The 12,634-nt window shown below is 41.9% G+C and overlaps 1 protein-coding gene across 1 annotated transcript in view; it reads right to left on the bottom strand.

Annotated features, from left to right (window-relative positions):
* Positions 1–12,634, bottom strand: part of sema3e (sema domain, immunoglobulin domain (Ig), short basic domain, secreted, (semaphorin) 3E) — a 59,637-nt gene that overhangs the window by 28,197 nt on the left and 18,806 nt on the right. Inside the window, exons 2-4 of the mRNA XM_072434906.1 lie at positions 3,019–3,179; positions 2,815–2,874; positions 1,280–1,399 (exon numbers count right to left, since the gene is read on the bottom strand). Of these exons, the coding sequence (XP_072291007.1) occupies positions 1,280–1,399; positions 2,815–2,874; positions 3,019–3,179 (341 nt within the window). The remainder of the gene's footprint in view (positions 1–1,279; positions 1,400–2,814; positions 2,875–3,018; positions 3,180–12,634) is intronic.

Genomic DNA, 12,634 nt, shown 5'->3' with positions numbered 1-12,634 from the left:
TGTATCCAAGTACTGCAGTAGAGTGCACATAAAATATTGTTATTATGGCGACTGTGAAAGATTCTGTAGAGTTTGAAGTATTCAAATAAATTCACTCATATTTGTGTTTTTACGCTGCAACTCTCCTCGGTCTTATCTCATTCGCAGCAGCAGAATCATCAGCCTCCTCAGCCTGCACTACTCTATGCTAAAGAAGAGGAGATATTACTGTATATTCAAACTAAATCCAGGCCTAACAAATACATTAACTTAAAGTGCTATGACAGGTTTTTACGATTTTCTAATTTTGACTTTATTTGGTGTATTTATACTTGTTGTACATATACATTATAGTTTTGCACCAATCAAGCAGGTATTTGTGGGTGAAAACGTTTTATAACAAAGACTGTATTATTAAATCATCAAAACTTTTTATCAAAAATTATAAAACATTTCCGATTTCCACACTTTATCCGTAAATATTGTCTAAAAAAGCCTGCAGTCACCATATTTTTCCCTTTTTATTTAGTTGATAATGTATTTTAAAAGTTGCAAAGTATTAGTAAGTCAATTATACATATTTTGACATGTCGACCAATAAAATAATTTTTAGTTGCAGCCCAGATATCACCAGTGAAAGCGTGCGACCCTGTCATGTGTGTTTGACTGAGAAATAACAAATGCAAAGTGATTATTTGTTACATCACTGTAGACGATCGTCAATATAATTATACAGATGTTATTCTATGAATTTCAATTAGGAACTGAAACTAGAGTTGAGTAGCAATGCCTTCCCACTCACAAATTAGCAAAAGTGCACACATTCACATAAAAAAAAACTTCAATAAATCAATAAAGAAGGTTTGACTACATTTCACTCCTTTATCTCTTCATTAGACATAAACAAACACTAGCTCTGGATAATTGCGTTCCTTTAAGCCTTTAAGACTGTTGTAGATTAGGTTTGTAGAGATTACCACTGCAGTTGTTTGTGACTTTACCACCCATCACATGCTGAGGCTCATTCTGTGTTAAATAATCATGTTTATAATCTCATAAGGCTCAGATGAAGGGGAGCCTGGCCAGGGGACATTGTGTCTGTGAGAACATAGTGCAGTTTATGAGCTCTTGACCCGGTGTAAACGTTGTAACTGAGCTACAGGTGGAAAGGGCCTCCACGTGACTCTGAAGAGAGATATTTACATGTGTTGTTGCTTTGCTAATTGTGTAACTTGGTATGTCATGAACTGTGCATAAACTGTGCATAAACTAAGATAATAAAACTGAAAATAGGTGTCACCTGTCCACTCTGCCCCACTTTGACGAATGTGCAGAGCGGGTTGAAGGCCCCGGTCCCACACACCAGCAGGTGGCTCTGGTTGTACTGCTGCAGCACTTTGATGTAGTTTGCACACTCCGACTGGAATCACAAAATATAAAGATCACACATAAGCCCCATGGTGGAACACAAATGATGGTTGGTTATTGGTTATCTGGAAAAATGTCAGGCTCGAGTATAATTTGACAGAAACAGCTGATGGCATGTTTTGGAGTCTTTGACATTGTCACTAAAACAGGTCTGAACTAGAACCAAAGCTGATTAAACTAAGCCGAGGTGTCCACACTGCACATGGTGGGACATGGTGTCCACACTGCACATGGTGTCCACACTGCACATGGTGTCCACACTGCACATGGTGGGACATGGTGTCCACACTGCACATGGTGTCCACACTGCACATGGTGGGACAGGGTGTCCACACTGCACATGGTGTCCACACTGCACGTGGTGTCCACACCGCACGTGGTGTCCACACCGCACGTGGTGTCCACACCGCACGTGGTGTCCACACCGCACGTGGTGTCCACACTGCACATGGGCAGCTCTGATGACTTAAAGACAGACTCTGCAGGTGAATACGATCTTCAACTCAGAGATCTCACTGTGAAACTCTTCACGTGCAGGGCCTTTCTGTGTGGAGTTTGCATGTTCTCCCCGTGTCTGCGTAGGTCTCTGCGTAGGTCTCCAAGTACTCTGGTTTCCCCTACCACTAAAAACATGGGTATGAATGAGAGTGAATACGGGACTACGGATGAAAATTAGCACATGGCTAATTCGGCTAATGTATGTTCATTAACATGCACACAAATTTAAAATAAGGCAGAAAAAAGAGGTAAAAATTGCCAAAATATTTGGGACATTCGAATCTGAAAAGTGGATTGGGCCAGGTTTAAAAACATAATTATTTGTTTAGTATTAGAGGAAAACAGATTTTGACAAACTTATCAACAAATTATCAGCAAGATTGTAACATTTGGTGTGTGTAGGCGCCGGTACACCTACAGTACAAGGACAAGTTAATGTCCCAGAGAAATCTGTGATGTAGAATCTCTTTTTCAGGGCAGTCCTGGTCCCAGAGGGGAGGAGCCTATTGTTTAGTGGCAGAGCGCTAACCTCTGCGTAACCGTGCCACCAAAATAATAAACACCTTAGGTGTTGTTTCCACATGACAGTGTTTATATAAGTAGATAGAGCAAACAGACCAAAAAAAGAGGTTTGCCTGTAGAATCTCACCTTAACCGGCTTCCATAGAATCATTGGCCCCGATATATATCTATACGACTCAAAATAAGTCTGAAATACATCTATATTGTATAGTAATACTTAATTTAAGAATAATGATTGATACCAGAGAAATGCTAAATCCCTGAACTCTTGCACAATCATTAGAGTCATATTCTGTAATGTTGTAAGACGATTTCGCAGCATTGCCAAAATTGTGAGACACCTGTCGAAATGAATCACATTGAACGATGCAGTTACACATGATTTACCTTTTCTCTCCCCTTCATCAGACAGTTTTCTATCTGGGACTCTGTGCTCGCCCACTGGACCTGCAACAAACACCACACTCTAATAAAACTAAGTCACAATTTCCAATTAGGAGCGTAACAGATCAGAACAGAAAATCTATAAACATTTGTATAACTTTTAGCAATAAGTGTGCGTGTACTGGCAGGGCAGGGAGCTGCTCGTACCTCCCGAGGGTGGGCGTTGACGCGGTCCAGGCTGAGGGAGAAGAGAGCATTTTTGGCTCCGATGTAAAGGCGCTCGTGGCTCTCGTCTAAAAGCATGGTCCGGGCCTGGAAAGAGGCAGCGTGGCCCTGGAACACCCACGTCCGGTTCAGCTGCCAGAGCTCTGCAAACGGGACAAGCAGAAGAAAGCGGGGCATATGAGAGGCAGATGGTGGAGTGATGTGACGGGACGGGCCTTATACACAAATTGCGCACTTAAATAATGAATTTGAGTAGTTTGATTAGCGTTTGTCGGGTGGGAATGATAAATCTGCTGAGTAAAAATGACTGGTGTCGATCAGTGCATCATTTTTGTTGTTCAATCGTCAGAAAGTGAAATACCAACTACAGTAAAACCACACGCTATAGACCCTTCCACTGCATTTGTGGTGGCGGAGTTAGCGTTAGCCTCCAAACTTCCCACACTTTGAAAAACCAGAGCTGTTTTGGCGACCGCTCGACCGAACGTGAGTGACACCAGAGCCTTGTTAGAAGTTCCATAGTATAAGTAGGTTTACATTGTTTATCATGTCCAAGTGTTTTGTGTAGATTGTTACAGATAGCATTTAGCGCCGAAAGTAGCATACATGCTAAAAACCTTGAATCATACATTTCTTAAATTGTTAAATGCTAACAAAAATGTACACAACAGTTTGACAATTAAATGTGTCTTTTGTTTAACCAATTTACCAAGCGCCACAAATCCTACAGTAATAAGTGAACTTTAGAAGCTCGAGGTTGAAGTTAGATGTTGATATTTATTGCTCGCTGGTAAATATGATGAACATATGAACAACAACCACGTGTCTGCGCTGTCTACAAATGACACAGTTTTTAATTTGCTGTCCCATTCAAATGAAAGTGATAGAATGTTTACATCTGTTCTAAACACAGCACTCCTGGGAGGGTCTTTGAAAGTGCACTTTGTAACTTTACTGGCATCCACTTGTGTCCCAGTGCAGATGGTATTGCTTTGCTAGAAAGGTTCCACATTTTGACATTAACCGTATCTTTCTACATGTCCAAGTGAGATCTGTGGAGAGGCAAGCCCACTCATAGTAAGGAAACATGTTTTTCAAAAGAATATATAGCATTAAAAACACCTGTAAATGAATGAATATGAGGTAGGTAAGTTTAATGCCATACTGTGGAACATTCCAGGCAATGCTTTAGTTACATAGCACATGGATAAAACTTTCATATTTAAGATTCACAGTGTGTGTACAAAAAAAAATAATGCATGGATGAAGAACTCACAAATAGATAGAGGAATGCTGATGATGTTATTGTAACACATGTTCTACTGATCCCCCTGTGAGTTGTGTCTGCTGCTTTGGGCCAGAGGGACATAAGAAACAGTTCCAACAAATGTGGGAGTACAATGTCCTTTGTGGAGTCCAAAAAATGATTTATTTTGGATTAAAGGACACATAATGTGTGTCATCCGTATTGTTATTGGCCTTTAAACATGCTCTAAGGTACATTTACTTCATACCTTTGCATCTCATCATTTAGAACCTTCTGTCTGTTTCTCACATCAGGAGTAGTGTTAGAACTCTACTGGTAGCAGAGGGAATTACAAAGGTGAGATAAACAAACCTAGCTTGCCTTGAGATGCTAATGCAGGCATGCACACGAATGCAGAAATGTTCAAAACAAGTTTGGTGATTATTTATGGACTGAAAAGAAAAATATTATGCATTAGTTATATTGTTAGTAGCCTTTAAACATGCACCCTTAGTTTGGTACTCTATTATTTTATAACAAAACTAAATTACCAACGCTGCAGACTGTGTAATTTCCCCATGCAGCCAGTAGATGACGCCACCACCAGTTTAAGACACAGATTTCATAGAACAGGAGTTTGGTTTATTTCCTGGTCTCCGCACGCAGTTGTGCTGATCATAATTAGACAATATAAAAGCATAGAGCGAGTCTGGCGATGCTTTATGGAGTTAGAAAAAGCAGAGAAGATTCTCAGATTCTCAGAGCCACGACACGTCAGTTATCCAAGAAGAGATTTTCTAACCCAGAGTCATCAAACTAATGAGGATACAGCTAAATACTACCTCCATGTGTGTTTTTGATGAGGGAACAATGTTATAACATGGTTAAAAGCTCAAAAAAAGTCAATATGTGTCCTTTAAAAACATAACAGGAGACAGTGGAGCAATGACGCCACAAAACTAGCTTCAAAAGTGTTTATTGAGGCTCAGAGGGAACAGGACTTTTTAAACAGGATTCATCAAACAAGCGTAAATACAATTTCGGGTACGTGTTTTTGATTTTGTGAGATAGGGTTATTTTTCTCCAAGTGCACGATCAGTAGCAATTGGACACCATTTTTAAATTTGCCCACAGTTTTGAAATGGGAGGGCAATCGGGCATTCTTTTCTATTGGGAGGCTAAATATGCAGTTGACAGTTGACCCTCTCAGGTATTTTTGCATGTGTAACTGAAAAAAATGTAATTTACTTTCATGTGGTATTCAACCCATTTGATCAACTTCAATAGAGTTCTTGTACATCTTGTAACTTAATCCTGAACGGAGATGTGGTTTCCATTTTGCACTGGCGTCACTCGTACCACACAACATGCCTGGCCAGCGCATTTCCCCTGCTCTGTGTTGGCGTGTGCAGTCGTTTGCACTTGAGTCAGAGCCAAGGGCACATTTCAACATGTGGGAGTGATTCCGAGTTCTCCAGAGATGGGCAGGGAGGGAGCGACCGCAGGGTTATCATCCCATCTCTGGTGCCTGTCCCCTGGGCATGCATGTCTCCTCTTACCACATCCACACACCTCCTCTGCGTCCACAAACCCAGCACCAAAACACTCAATCTGATAACTCACTCAAGGTTCACACAGGCCAAACTCGACGGGTCATGACAGATTTCCACCAGGAACTTTCAATAATACTGTAAGTTACACTAGGGTCCAATAGGTTTACTCAATCTATTATTTGAATTTTCCCAATTAGCAGATCTGAAAGGCTGGAATGATGCAAAAAACATTTACTGTCACCTGTTAGCCGTGTTTTTAGTATTCAATTTCTTCTATGTAGTTATTATTTGTGTTTGATTTGAAATATAATCATCTGAGAAAAATCACTAGGCCTTTTATAATACTCTTTGTGTGATGACATAATATACAAAAGCCGCATGTTGCACAGTGGGTTAATGGTAACAAAAAGTATCTTCTGTAATTTTACATACATGTATGACTGTGGTCAGGAGGGTCCAGTGGACTTACAGAAAACACTCCAGACTGAGCTGTTTGTTTCAGGTTGTTAGCAGCTAATGCTAGTTTACATATTTTTCAGTGGCTATGCTAATAAATGTTAGCTTACTTGCACGTCTGTCTTCTTGGAGTATCAACCCTTTTCATTTTACATTCTATGGTCTGTTTTTCATGACTCTAACAGCAACACAATGTGACGTCTCCAAAATGGTGGTGACACCAATAAGTCATTTGATTGAAACCCATGGATATATTATATAACTGTGGTATAAAAAGAAACTCTGTGAAGTTCTGGAGCTCGGCTTGTAGACATTTTCTCAAACTCGACCTTGGTGAAAGTTCATCAATGACCCCTGCTTTAATGGTATATTATCCGAAATCGGGTGAAACTTCAAATACTTAGAGCCGGATTCACAGTTGTTACTGAACTGATGGAATGCAGAGAGCTGGGGATTGTGTCATCACAAATTTCACTTAGAGAGGGGGGATTGGAGAGGGGATTGGAGAGATGTTAAGGCTACGGTCTGAACGTAGCATAACTGTCAGAAGGTAGCTCTTACAACATCTCTAACCACCACTAATCAGCTCATTTTTACCATGCATTTGTCACAGGCACTACGTGAAGCTAAACCAACTGTTGTCAGTCTCAGAGAATCACATTCCCTACAAACAAACGCATGTGAAGTTAACTGTGTGGTCACCAGGGAGACCACGTTATCAGTGAGGAAGTGCTACCATTGACTTCATCCGATGTTAAGAGCCTTGGACACGCCCACACATTTCTGAAGGATTACGATTTGAAGAAAATAAACATACAAACATGTCAGCTAAGTAAATGACATTAAGGGCTGCAAATGTCCTGCCCCGTGCCTGTAGGGGCAGTGTCTGGTGCAGGGTCCTCCGAGGGGGAGCGCACAGTCCCCAGGGGCGTGCACTTCCTCTGGGCTACAGTCGCCTCAGCAGCCTTTCATTAGCACATGACTGGGTGTCCTTGTACAACAGAAAAAACTCAGATTTGGAGCGTGTTGAACGGCTTTTAAAAACCACATGAATTGCCCTATTAAAATGTTGTGGCTTGACTTTTACAGCTGTGATATAGTAGCACAAGCACAAGCACAAGCACAAGCAAGGCTAAAAGTGCTAAAGAGGACCAGAGACTAGGGATGTTGAGATGTATTGGTTAAGTGATCAATTGTGATTGTTATACTCAAAAAAACTAAAAATACATTAAAAAAAAGAGTTATGTCAATTTGAGAAGCACATTTTCAATTCAATCTACACTACACAACTTAAGACAAAACACTGCATGTGAAAAATGTCCAAAACAAGTATTAAATTAGGTTCATCATATAATGTTTTCATATAGAAATAAGGCATTGTATATGGAAAGATTGCTAGAATTGCACTATTGAACATACACAGTGAATCTAAAACATTGACAGAGCCAGGTTTAAATTCCTTACTTCACTTTGCATGTATTGTTTTTTTTTTATTTATTTCTGACAGGGACAGTTCAATTAAATAAAACACTACCATGGAACACACATATACAAATGATAAGTCACATCATTAGTCATATCACACTCAACATCCCGATGGCAGTTTATTGTTCACACTGATTATTTGCTTTGAGACAGTTTTTGAGTTTTGTCTGATTACTGACTCCAGCAGGAAAGAGTTCCTTTAATGTGAAGCTTTCAGTGATTTTAATTTTCAGTAACTAGATCCTACTGAAAATGTGTGTTGAATATTTATATATAATAAATCAACCGTAGAATCAACAAATCCTTCAGAACAATCCATCCAAATCTTCATTAGTTTAGTTTATATGTTTATTAATCAGGGACAATGCACAGAACAAATATGCTTGGGCAGGTTAGTGCAAAGTTTTTTATTCCCACCTACAGTCCCTGGTGAGGTAACATATGGTGTAAATGCCAATGAAATACAATGTACACATTTAAAATATGTTTCACACTGCCACCAGTTAGGCAGAGTTTGATTGTCCGTGTGATCATGGCCGCCGTAGTCTGCTCCGAAACTGCTTAGAAAGGGGTTCTAGGATGGGCTCGTCCCACGTTCTTGTGCGGGGCGAGTGTGGTGTGAGAGCAGCCAACCTCAGTCCAATGCATGTCCCCGGTGACAGCAAAACTGCTTAGAACGTGCTCAAAAAAAGAGCTTGGACTGCTTTATTTGTATGAACAAACGCTGCAGAGTCGTTTGCAACCTGTGTCAGACGAGGCAAATTAGATCAACTTCTCTCAGTGAGACAGTCCTTACGGCCATGCAGCCACGGGGGGGAGAGAGCACCAGGAGACATACGTAAATGTGTCTCTTTCCGTTTGAGGACCATGGAGATAAGTGCGGCGGTCACTTCTGCCAGGTTTGAGGTGAATGAGGATAGACTCAAAAGGGAAGAAAACAGAACTCGGAAGTCTAGTGCCCACTGGCCGCTCCACATGTGTGAAAATGACCTGAAAGTCTTCTAAACGTGTGTGCGCTGGTTGTCCCACATGCATTTGTGAGAATACAATCCGAACCAACCGAAAAATGTTAAGTCTGCATTCGAACTGGATCAAAAAAGCCCTTTTCTTGTCTGAATACACATTATGTCTCTGTGGGACAAAAACCCATGTTGAACTTACAATGTTCCGTATAAATCATCTTTAGGTGCAGATTGGACAAATAAAAGCTTATATTTAAGTTTTTTTATGGATTATTTACATACTATAACTTAATGATTCAGACAGTTTGATTTCACCGATTGCAAAATAGCCATAATATTAATTAATCATACTAACTTTTCTATTTGACCTTTACAACACCGGAAAAGTCCCACGGGAGAGTTCGGACCCCTGAGGGACCTACACCTTGAGACCTGTTTGTGGCGCAGGGGAAAGCAGAGCACAGGCCCGACATAGATAAGGGGGAGAACATGCAAACTCCACATACAATGGCCTCATGTGCTGTGAGTTCAGTGTCCATCGTGTTTGACTCCAGATCGTAGCTGCAGGAGGACGTTTTGAGCCATGGTTTATTTATCACCAGAACCAGAGAAATACACATGTGTAAATTATGCATTGAGTTCAGCAGAACAACTGAACAACTTTGCTTTTTGCCTGCAATGAAAAGTCTGCATTGCAGCACAGAGCAGCGATGTGGTGTTTGTGACATAGTATGACGGAAATACTACGTAAATGTATTTAAACGAGTAAATGTAGTCAGGCCTTCAAAGCATAGTCCTGGTCATTTCTCTCAAACTGACTTCCTGGAATACACAAATACAAATAAAAAAACGAGTCTTTTGTATCACTGAAGGTTTTATGAGCCTGAAATTAGTTTGTTGAGTTTATCTTATTGAAATAAAAGCTGTAAATAGCAATACATTTTAAAAACTGATCAGATCAAACATTAGCAGCCCCCATCTGCCACCGGCGTGCTTTTAAAGAGATAAAGACATTTGATTCACGTTCCACCTTCTAATGCAGGGGTGGGCAATTATTTTCCTCAGAGGGCCATATTTAAATCAAGGCAAGTAGCGGAGGGCCGGCCCGCCATCATTGGTGTGAAAAAATAAAAAATCTAAAGAAATTAAATATCAAATAAAATATCACTTTTCTGTTAAATATAGGCTATTGAATCTATTATTTAATTCATTTCACGTCATATTTATTAAGGATACAAGTGCAGACAGATGCCTGAGGGCAAAAATAAATAAATAAAAGATGGCGGGCCGCATTATAAAGACAAACAGGTCGTAGTTTGCCCGCCCCTGTTCTAATGTCATCATGTCTCTGGAGAAATAAACTTCATCATAAAACTATGTACATATGAAGTTTACTGACGCTGATAAAAGAGTGGTAGTGGGTGTAATCCCTCGTTTGTCCAGGAGGGTTCCATCGCACAAAAAAAGTGTCTAGATGACTACAACTGAATCTTTTTCCATACATTTCAAACTATTCCATTTTGCAGTTTTGAAAAGCATTTGGGATTGTTTCTCTTCAATCTACTTTCAAATTAACAATTGAAAATTTAGAAAAATAATAATAATGATAATACAGAAGGTTAAAAGCGCAATGGACGATTTTTCGGCGATTTGAGAACTCAGGCGGAAGTGCACATGCCACTCCCCCGTGCAGACCGATACAACACACACGTGCGTTTGTTTATTAGCGCGACGGATCGCATCGCATCTCTCGTCTCCCATAGATTGCCGTCTTCTTCTGCGTCAGCTCGAACTGTCTTTCTCCGTCTTCATTTTGCCCCTTACACTGAGGGAACTATATTATGATAGATCCATGCGCTTAGACACTCGGAAACGTGGGACGAGCCGCACGCGGCTGCAGGTGAGCGGTAGGTGCGTTTTATGATTGATACGTGGCAGGACTAATCGGCCGTCCACGCCACGAGGAAATAAGACTCAGATTTGGGCCAAAACAATTGTCCATTCAAACTTTAATTATATGCGAGGGTTGATTCACTTCCTGCCCAAAATCACTTCAATCTGGAATACAGTAAAAGGCTCATGCTGAAGGCTCATGTTTATCCTGAAGGCTCATGCTGAAGGCTCATGCTCATGGCTCATGCTGAAACCTCATGCTCATGTTCATGCTGATGGCTCATGCTGAAGCCTCATGCTCATGGCTCATGCTGATGGCTCATGCCTCATGCTGAAGGCTCATGCTCATGGCTCATGCTGAAACCTCATGCTCATGTTCATGCTGATGGCTCATGCTGAAGCCTCATGCTCATGGCTCATGCTGATGGCTCATGCCTCATGCTGAAGGCTCATGCTGAAGCCTCATGCTCATGGCTCATGCTGATGGCTCATGCCTCATGCTGAAGGCTCATGCTGAAGCCTCATGCTCATGGCTCATGCTGATGGCTCATGCTGAAGCCTCATGCTCATGGCTCATGCTGATGGCTCATGCCTCATGCTGAAGGCTCATGCTCATGGCTCATGCTGAAACCTCATGCTCATGTTCATGCTGATGGCTCATGCTGAAGCCTCATGCTCATGGCTCATGCTGATGGCTCATGCCTCATGCTGAAGGCTCATGCTGAAGCCTCATGCTCATGGCTCATGCTGATGGCTCATGCCTCATGCTGAAGGCTCATGCTGAAGCCTCATGCTCATGGCTCATGCTGATGGCTCATGCCTCATGCTGAAGGCTCATGCTGAAGGCTCATGCTGAAGCCTCATGCTCATGGCTCATGCTGATGGCTCATGCCTCATGCTGAAGGCTCATGCTGAAGCCTCATGCTCATGGCTCATGCTGATGGCTCATGCCTCATGCTGAAGGCTCATGCTGAAGGCTCATGCTGAAGCCTCATGCTGAAGGCTCATGCTGAAGGCTCATGCTGAAGCCTCATGCTGAAGGCTCATGCTGAAGCCTCATGCTGAAGCCTCATGCTGAAGGCTCATGCTGAAGGCTCATGCTGAAGCCTCATGCTGAAGGCTCATGCTGAAGGCTCATGCTGAAGGCTCATGCTGAAGGCTCATGCTCATTGCTCATGCTGAAGGCTCATGCTCATTGCTCATGATTGAGGCTCATGTTCATGGCTCATGCTCATTCTCAAAGGCACATATGCTCATTTGCACATCCTGCGGTGCAAAAACCATCCACAATCTCCGAAACTCTGATAATGTTTGGTAATTACAGACGCCATTAGTGAATCCTCCGCCACCGTTCCTGCCAGCGTGGAGTTTGGTGGTGCATGCTGGGATAGCGTGACGACATCAGCATGAGCTCTTACTACCAACTACTACTACTATTACTCACCAATTCACTTTTTTGGTTTCCATCCAAGTCGTAACATCTTCTTTTACTCTTGTACATTACATTTTAATTCAGGATAATACTAACCTCGGCGCACAACACGGCACTGTAATCTGAAAAAGTTTGAAATCCACGCTCAAAGCAGTCTTAACACGACCGACAAAGTAGTGCTTTCCCTCTCTCTGTGTATATTTGTGCTGATACCTGATCTTCGAGACAGTCCCATTATTGGAGATTACTCATAGCAACAGTGCGAGGCCCGTGATTGGCTGTGTTTGTTGAAAATGGGATTAGATATCTACAGAGAGGTAGTGTGTGTGTGTGTGTGCGTGTGTGCATGCGTGTGTGTGTGTGTGCGTGTGTGTGCGTGCGTGCGTGCGTGCGTGTGCGTGTGTGTGTGCGTGTGTGTGTGTGTGCGTGTGCCTGTGTGTGTGTGTGCGTGTGTGTGTGTGTGTGTGCGTGCGTGCATGTGTGTGTGTGTGTGCGTGTGTGTGTGCGTGCGTGCATGTGTGTGTGTGTGTGCGTGTGTGTGTGTGCCTGTGTGTGTGTGTGTTTGGTTGCC

This window comes from Eucyclogobius newberryi, unplaced genomic scaffold (assembly GCF_026437365.1).
Source record: "Eucyclogobius newberryi isolate DKJ021-1_F unplaced genomic scaffold, fEucNew1.0.hap1 SCAF_7, whole genome shotgun sequence".
In the NCBI taxonomy this organism is placed as follows: Eukaryota; Metazoa; Chordata; class Actinopteri; order Gobiiformes; family Gobiidae; genus Eucyclogobius; species Eucyclogobius newberryi.
The sequence above is the reverse complement of the archived record's forward strand: the minus strand, read 5'-3'. Positions and strand labels throughout refer to the sequence as shown.